Source organism: Athene noctua, chromosome 9 (assembly GCF_965140245.1).
Source record: "Athene noctua chromosome 9, bAthNoc1.hap1.1, whole genome shotgun sequence".
NCBI classification, from domain to species: Eukaryota; Metazoa; Chordata; class Aves; order Strigiformes; family Strigidae; genus Athene; species Athene noctua.
Genome location: NC_134045.1, coordinates 4676919 through 4685188, shown reverse-complemented (window position 1 = coordinate 4685188; position 8270 = coordinate 4676919). Strand labels below are relative to the sequence as shown.

The 8270-nt window shown below is 64.0% G+C and overlaps 1 protein-coding gene across 2 annotated transcripts; it reads left to right on the top strand.

The window, feature by feature from the left end:
• The first annotated feature begins 2351 nt into the window (after positions 1-2351).
• PARD6A (par-6 family cell polarity regulator alpha) lies at positions 2352-7697 on the top strand. 2 transcript variants are annotated; one of them, XM_074913172.1, is made up of 3 exons: positions 2352-2480; positions 3658-3880; positions 6609-7697. In XM_074913172.1, exons 1-3 carry the CDS (start codon positions 2418-2420, stop codon positions 7391-7393), a joined length of 1071 nt encoding a protein of 356 aa, XP_074769273.1. In that variant the 5' UTR covers positions 2352-2417; the 3' UTR covers positions 7394-7697. The 2 variants fall into 2 exon arrangements, with proteins under 2 accessions (XP_074769273.1, XP_074769272.1); XM_074913171.1 differs by having other exon boundaries at positions 6606-7697.
• The last annotated feature ends 573 nt before the right edge of the window (positions 7698-8270 follow it).

Genomic DNA, 8270 nt, shown 5'->3' with positions numbered 1-8270 from the left:
CCCTGCCCCAGCTCCGTTGCCCTTCTCTGGACACGCTCGAGTCATTCAATGGCCTTTTTGTAGTGAGGGGCCCAAAACTGAACCCAGGAATCGGTGTGTGGCCTCACCAGTGCCGAGTGAGACTCCCTGTGCCATTGCTGGCCCATGGACTGAGTGAGCAGCTGTGCTGATCCTGCCCGGAGCTCAGACTCCTGGGTTTCTCCCCCCTGTCAGGGACAAGGCAGGCAGAGCTCGCCTGAGCTGCCCACAGCCCATCCCCTGCCCTAGTCACTGCTGGGGAAACCGCCTGCTCACAGAAACGCACCAGACAACCTCATCTGAGCTCGGCACTGACCCAGCTTTGAGCAGGGGCTGGAGGAGAGACCTCCCGAGGCACCCACCAGCCTGAGCTCTAGCTTGGCAGCCCCCCTCTGAATCAGAGAGTGCTGAACCCCCCAGAGATCCAGGCCCTCGCTGTCCTCACCTGAAACAGCCAAGAACTGATGGATCTGAGGTTGGTGGGCATGCCTGGACATCTGGTAGCACGTGCTCTGGTCCCAGAGGCTGATTCAGAGCTCCTGGTGCTAAGGCAAAACCACTCCCTGCCCCGATACTGTGGGCTTAGCTTAGGTCTCACTCTGTGGCACGGTGCGAAACAGAAGGTGTTAGCAGCATGTCACCCCCACCGCCCTGCTGAACAATTAACTCCGATTTACCAAAATTGGAGATGAAGGGCTGCAAGCTTCTTTTGTCACCGGTGCCTGCGTAAACATTAACCCTGGTGTAAATCAGGATTATCTCTCTGACCTCAACACAATTACTCTGTTTAAAAAAAAAAAACACCTGGGAGGGAGGAAATTGTGGATGAGTTTACAGCTCCCTGTGCAGTTGGGCTCGTTTTCACCGTGTGGCAGTTGCTCAGCACAGCAGGAGCAGCCAGGGGAGAATTTGCTGGTAGGGGCAGAGGTGTCCCACAGCCTCACAGCCCAGCGCACTCCCTCTGCTCACCTAGGCACAGTGACGCAGGGGATGACCCTGCCTGGAGCCACAGGCCAGCTTACGTGGGCCTGGCATGGTAGCGATGCTAGGGTCTGATGCAATTTTGTGCCGTCCAAAGGTTGCTCCGTGGGCTGGGATAGGGCAAGGATCAGGAGATGGCATGGTCCAGACAAGCTGGGCTGACTCTCAGGATTTAGTTCAATGTGTTTGTTCAGGAGGAAGCGCTGTGCTTGTTAGGTGTCAGGCTTTAAAAAGCATTTCATGGCGCTGTTGTTGCGGCCCCTTGGAGCCCGCAGACAAGACTTTAGTCTTGTTCAGGCACTGCCGTTGGTGGGCCGGGTGCTGGCAACCCATGAGCTCGCAGCACGCTCAGGCATCGCGCAGGCAGAGCTGTGCCGCAGCGGGGTCTGTGGGGAAGGGCATTTCCCTGCCCGAATGGAGCCTGTTCTGCCAGAGACGCATCCCAGAGGCACTGCCCGTGGAGACAACCCTGCAGTGGCCGGGGAGATGTGCTCTGCCAGCGCGTCCTGGCAGCCTGGTGCTTTGACAGTGAACTCCAGCAGCTCCCTCCTTCCACGCGGTGATTCCACCACTCAGTAAAGCAGCTCAACCCCAGAATGACCAAACTTCCCTGGCCCGTCACTGCTCCAGAGTGGGAACGAAACTTTCCTGCTGGACATGGGAGAAAAACTGTAGGGAATGTGGAACGAGGGAGGCTGGAATCAAGCAGCAGGGCAACGTGTCACAGGCTGGGCAGAAAACCGTCCCCTGCTGCCTGGGGTGGCGAGGTGGCCTCCTAGCCCAGTGGCCCCCGGGCACAGGCAGCCCCGGAGCAGCGGGAGAGGCAGGCACAGCCCCTCGGCCAGCTGAAATACCCCCGGGTGGGGGCCCGGCTCCCACCGGGGATACTCGTGGGGGCGAAGCAGAGGGGCCTGTGGCCACTGTGTGTGTGTGTGTGTCTGTATGTGTGTGTGTCTCCGTGTGTCTGAATCTCTGCGTGTGTGTGTCCATGTGTGTCTCTGTGTGTGTGTCCATGTGTGTGTCTCTGTGTGTGTCTCTGTATGTGTGTGTGTGTGTGTGTGTGTGTGTGTGTGTCTCTCTGTGTCCGTGTGTGTGTGTCGGGGTGTGTGTGTGTGTGTGTGTGTGTGTGTGTCGGGGTGTGTGGGGGTGTGTGTGTGTCGGGGTGTGTGCGCGCGCGTGCGTGCGCGCGCTCGCGCGTGTGTGTCTCCTGCCGCCCGCCTGGCCCCACCCCCGTTGCCACGGCGACGTTGTCAGCAACCCCTCGGCCACGCCCCTCGCCCCGCCTGGGCCAATGGCGCGGCGGCGCCCGGCCTGCTCGCCAGTGACGTCATGGCCGGTGAAAATCCCCCGTGGCCGCGGGAGCGGCGGTGGCGGCGGCGCGGCCCCGTGGCCCGGAGCGGCCCGGCGCGGCCCGCAGCATGGCCAAGCACCACCGCACGCCGGCGCGCTCCGCCGAGCCCGTCATCGAGGTCAAGAGCAAGGTAAGCGCCCGCCGGGCCCGCGCCGGGGCCGATGCCGGGGCCGGTTCCGCCGGGTCACGACCGGGCGCGCCGCCCCCGCGCCGGGCAACACACGTGGGGCGGCACCGCGCCGCGGGGATCGGCGGGGGAACCGGCCCGTGCGGCCGCTCCGCTCCCCCGCGCTGCGCTGCGGCGCTGCCCGGGGCCTCCCCGAGCCCGGCCCGGCGGCCGCCGCGTCCCGGCACCGCGGGCTCTGCCGGGTCGCGGGGCCCGCTCGGCGCGGCCGGCAGCGGCCGTGGGAACGTCGTCGTGGAGCGCTCGCCAGATGTGCGCCCTCGCCGGCGCACGGTGCCGGCAGCCCCGCTGTGCGGGGTGGCCCCGCCGGTGCGGGGTGCGCGGGCGCCCTGGGAGCACCCCTCGCCCTGCTGTGCTCCTGCCCAGATGTGCACGCTCCCCAGAACATGCGCGTCACCCAGATGTGCCCCCCAGCAAGGGGCGAACCCCCTGCCGTGCGCCCAGCTGGGCACACTGGCGTGGCAGTGTGCTCGCCCAGATGTGGCCACCCCCAGATGTGCACTCCCCTGGCACGCCCTCACCCATCTGCGCCCACCCACCCAGCCCTGGGCTCACCCAGATGTGGGCGCTCCCCTGCTGCACCCCCACCCAGGACCCGTGTGCCTGCCCGGGACCCCCGGGGGTGCGGGGCACCCTCCTTCCCAGGGCGCACGAGCCGCCGCCTGCCCCGACAGCCCGATCCCCCTCCGGCAGCGCGATCCTCGCAGCATTCCTCAGCCTGCTCTTAATTGGCTTCCCCTTTGTCGTGACTGAAGGAGGCAATAATTAACGCTCTTGCTCACCAGGTGCTACGGCAGCGCCCATGTCGCAGAGAAGGGCCTGCCGGTGGCACGGTGGCCGCCGTGGCTGGTGGTACGGCTGGGGGGTCCTTCCTCCGCCTCGTCGGCACCTCTCTGCGCCCACTGCTTCGGTGTTTGGGCAGGAAAACGGCTCCGCTCCTTTTATTTTGCTTTTGGGATGGGCTCTGGCCAACGGGCGCCTCTGCCTTGGTGCTATCAGAGTTCTGGCGCTGGCAGTGCCCCGCTCTGCCTGCCTCAGGGCAGCTCTGTGTGGTGTCCTGCTGGCCAGAGCCTCTGCCCAGCCTCACCCTCTTCCTCCTCCTCCTCCTCCTCCTCTTCCACAGTTCGATGCTGAATTTCGCCGCTTTGCCATGAAACGCTCCAGCACGGGCAGCTTCCAGGACTTCTACCGCCTGCTGCAGACAGTGCACCAGATCCCACGGGTGGACGTGCTCTTGGGCTACACGGACATCCATGGCGACCTCCTGCCCATTAACAACGACGACAACTACCACAAAGCCCTGTCCTCCGCCAACCCCCTCCTCAGGGTCATCATCCAGAAGAAGGGTAAGCGGTATCCAGAGAAGTGTGCTGGATCCGTCCTCCTGATCAAGAGAAATGAGACATGTCCCGTGGTACTGCTGGTTCCACAGCGGTGGGGGTGGCCAGTCACGTACCCTCCAGCCACCGCTGTGGTGGATGGATGCGGAGGTGGCAGCACCAGGAGGCTCCCAGAGCCTTGCTGGGGCCAGGGCACCCACGTGGACTCTCCCCGGCAGCCTTTTCCCACGCCAAGGGGCACCCGCCCTAGCCCAGCCCCACGCGCCCCAGCGAGCAAAGGCAAATCCTCACGATTCACCCCTTTGAAGTCGCATTTTCCAGCTGGGCTTGTGTGGGCTCCCGGAAAACACTGTGTTGCTCCTTGAGTGCTGCACTGGGTGCCCTGTTGGCTCCCTGCCCTGATTGTTTTGGTAGAGCTCTTGGGATCCTGGGTGCTGCTGTGTTTTTGGCAGTGGGAGGAGGTCCATCTCCTCCCCAGCAGCCCAGGGGCTCACCTTGACTGCAATGGTGTGTCGCCTGAGAGCAGCTTTCTCATGCAGGAGCATGAAATCACCACGATAGCAGTGTCCTGTCCCGGTGACGATAAAAGCCTCCCGGTGACAAACACCCCAGGTATGTCTCTTCTTTGCCAGGGAGATGGAGACAAACCCACCCCCTTCTGCTCAGTTCAGTAGCATCGAGGCTTATTATCCATCAAGCAAACTTGCACAAAGCCAGAGTCTGATCTGAAAGCCCTGGCTTCCCCATCACAGTGCCCAGAGCCACCCCGTTTCCTGCTCACACTGTCGGTATGAAGTCCCTGGGTGAGGGGTGATGCCGGTGGCCACCTTGGCTGCTGGGCCATTCTCTGAGCTCTTACATCAGGGTGGTGTGGGATGCCCTGGACATTTGGGGGCTGGCAGTGGTGATCCAGGCTGCTGCCATGAGGGAGCTGGAGCCCATGGTGTGTTCAGGGGCTGCCGCTGGCGGCACCGAACCATCCGCTGCTCTGGAGCAACACCTGGGCCCAGGCTGCAGCACAGGGAGCTGGTGCGGGGCTGGGTGTGCCAGGCCTGCCGCGGGAGCATTGCTCCTGCTCCAAGCCACCTCGTCTGCTCCTGGGAAAAGCCTGCAAGGGCCTGGGGGTGACAGCACCGAGCTAGCATGGTGCAGAGAGCAGGCAGCCGCGGCTCTGACACTGCGGGCAGCACGATAAAGAGGGTGCAGGCGAGCCCTGGCACTGGGCTGTGCCCACGGGAGAGGGACCACAGGGCCGGCAGCACTGCGGGAGGCAGGCAGAGAGGCCAGGAGCGAGCCCTGGCTGAGTCACAGCTGATTTAAAATGGATCCAGGTCATCCTGGGGCTGGGCTGTCGTCGAACCAGTCCAGGTCGGTGAGGAATGCGGCTGCAGAGCCTCTCACAGTCGGGCGCGGGGAGTCGCACACACGCGTGTGTACGTAGGTGTGCACCTGTCGGTGGGCTCCGCGGCAGCCAGTACTGCCGCAGGGGGTCAAAAAGCAAAGGCAGCAGCTCGGTTCCTCTCTGTGCTGTCACCCCCTTGGGTGAAGCCATCCATCCCCGCAGGGCAGCCAGGTTGGGGACAGCGGCACTGGCCCTCCTTGTCTGGGCTTGGCTCATGGAAGGGGCTGGGGAAAGCTCAGCACATCACCAGAGCTGCTGGTGTGTTTGTCCATGGGGGGGTGGACCTGCTGGGCCAAGCTGTTCCACGCCCCTCGGAAAGGAGCTGTGTGCTGAAATAGCTGTGGGAAAGCCTCCACTGCCCTTCCTCGAGCTAAAAATATGCCAGGCTGTGTGTGCAGGGAGATATTTATAACCTAGGAGCCCTGGCAGGCTGGCTTGGCTAGGGAGAAACCCCATGTCCCCTGGGCTTGAGGCAGCCCCAGTGCCCCTGGGTGCTGGGGAGAGGGAGACACTGTGGGGAACGTGCCAGGAACACTGCGTCCAGATCTGGGCCCCCCCGTGGAGAGGGATGGGGAGAAACCAGAGAGGGCCCAGGGGATGCTCCCCAGCACCTGATGGATGCAGCCGAGGAGGGGATGTGGTGGAGCTGGGTCCTCCAGAGTAGCCCCAGGTCAAGGTCAGGGAGGATGGAGCTGGACCTGATGTGGTGGTGCCAGATGGTGGAATAAGAGACAGTGGCAGAAATCAGAGTTTGGAATGTTCAGGGGCCCTGGGGACACTGCAGCCCTGGGATAGGTCCCTGGGAGGTGGGGACTCTCCATCCTTGGGGATGACAGGCTCTGCAGGACAGAGCTGCAGCCATCCCCACCCTGTGCCAGAGAAGGTCCTGCTCCAGTGGCAACAGGGGACTCCAGTGCCGTCTCACAGGGCCAGACCTACCCTTGGGGAGCTGGTGGCCACCACAGCACACCCTCGTGCTGGGGTGGTTCCCCAAACCCAAACTGGGGCACAGCTATGGCTCCTGGGCCATCAGGGCCGGCAGCTCCAGTGTTAAACTGCAGAGTTTGGCTTAAAGTGTGATTAAGGCTGAATCACTGCCTCGATCCCACTAATCCTGGCCTTGTGTATGCTGGGTAATCCCAGGAGATGGGCCTGGCAGAGACAGGCTGCAGGAAAAACCAGGGTGATGCTCCGGGGAGGAAAAGGCGGTAACACCCGTGAGCAGGGCACTCCTCCCGCCGGCTCCCCTCCTGCCTGGGGCCGAGGGCACGCGGGTGCATCCCCAGGCAGCTGCGGTGCCTGACCCGGGTCCTCCCTTGCTCCCTACAGCAGAGTCTGATGCCAGCGTCTTCGCTTCGAACTCCTTGCAGCGGAAGAAGAAGGGGCTGCTGCGCCCCACGCACTACCGGGCCAAGCCTCACCTCCTCATCGGCATGCCCCAGGACTTCCGCCAGATCTCCTCCATCATCGACGTGGACATCCTGCCCGAGACCCACCGCCGCGTGCGGCTCCACAAGCACGGCTCTGACAAGCCGCTGGGGTTCTACATCCGCGATGGCGTCAGCGTACGCGTGGCCCCGCAGGGGGTCGAGAAAGTGCCCGGCATCTTCATCTCCCGCCTGGTGAAGGGCGGCTTGGCCGAGAGCACAGGGCTGCTGGCTGTGAGCGATGAGATCCTGGAGGTCAACGGTATCGATGTGGCCGGCAAGTCCCTGGACCAGGTGACGGACATGATGGTGGCCAACAGCCACAACCTCATCATCACCGTCAAGCCGGCCAACCAGCGCAACAACGTCATCCGCAGCAGCAAGGCCTCGGGCAGCTCGGGCATGTCCACAGACAGCACCCCCAGCCAGCAGACCCCCAGCCCGGCCTCGCAGTACCTGAGCAACTACAGCACGGCCGAGAGCGACGAGGAGGGTGACTTGGTCATCGAGAGCGACAGTACGCCCCACTACATCCCCGGGGGCTGCCCCAACGGGGGCCCCGCCGATGGACCCCTCCAGCGGAGCCTGTCCCCACACAGCTCACGGGGCTCCCTGCAGTCCCTTGGCAGCCACGACGGCAGCCCCGGCCGGGGCAGCGGGCGGGAGGACGGCACCCTCATCACCCTATAGCCACGGTGTCCTGCACCGCCCTTGGTGGCCAGCTGGCCTTCCACGTGGCCGGGCTGGCCGCGGGCACAGGGGCGATGACAGGGCCAGCGGGCAGGGGCGGGGCAGGGCAGAGCCGGGTAACCCACTTCCCTCTTCTGCCACCCGCGTCCCCGGGAGCCCTGCGGTGGTGCCCGCTCCCGGCAGGCACTGTCCCTCTGAGTCCCCTTGCCTCCCACCCCCCTCTTTCCAAGCAAGTGGGGTTTTTTAATTGTTTTATCAAAATATGCATCATCAATTAATATATTGCAATGGACAGTAAAACCTTTTCTAGAAAGCTCCCCTTCTCCCTGGTTTGCGTCATCGCAGGAGACAGACCCCAACAGCTGCAGGGCACAGCCCCCTCCAGGACACCAAACACCCCGGTGCCATGGGAGGGGGCAGACATGTCCCCACCAGCCCCAAGGCATTGCCTGTCCCATCGTGGGCCAGCACGAGCCCCATAACCAGCTCTGCAGGTGCCCGGGAGGAGGGGGACAGTGGGGGGGTGGCAGTGCGAAGGAACCCCAGCCCTGCATGCACAAGGCACCCCTGGCCAGGCGCATGCTGTGGCTGCACTGGGCACCCCAGGGAGACCCGCTGTGGGGAGGAACAGGGGTCTGAGGGACACTGCGGCATGTCCCTCCCCCTGCACGTCCCTGCACAGCGAGCCTGGCACAGCGGCCCAATGCAATGAGCCTTGCCTGGCCTCCCCGCCGGTTCCCCCCTTGTCCCCACTGCAGTGCCCTCTCTGCCAAGGGGACACCCCTGTGACACTGCGGGTGGCACGGGGCTGGCAGCAGCATCTTGGCTGTCACTCATCCCCAGTAAACACCACTGGGGTGGTGCAGCTCCATCCTCC

Bases quoted from the DNA above. Each gene is read 5' to 3' on its own strand.
- PARD6A (XM_074913171.1), top strand. From the start codon at position 2,418: ATGGCCAAGCACCACCGCACGCCGGCGCGCTCCGCCGAGCCCGTCATC. The intron at 2,481-3,657 runs GTAAGCGCCCGC...CCTCTTCCACAG, and splicing joins TCATCGAGGTCAAGAGCAAG to TTCGATGCTGAATTTCGCCG. The intron at 3,881-6,605 runs GTAAGCGGTATC...TGCTCCCTACAG, and splicing joins GGTCATCATCCAGAAGAAGG to CAGAGTCTGATGCCAGCGTC.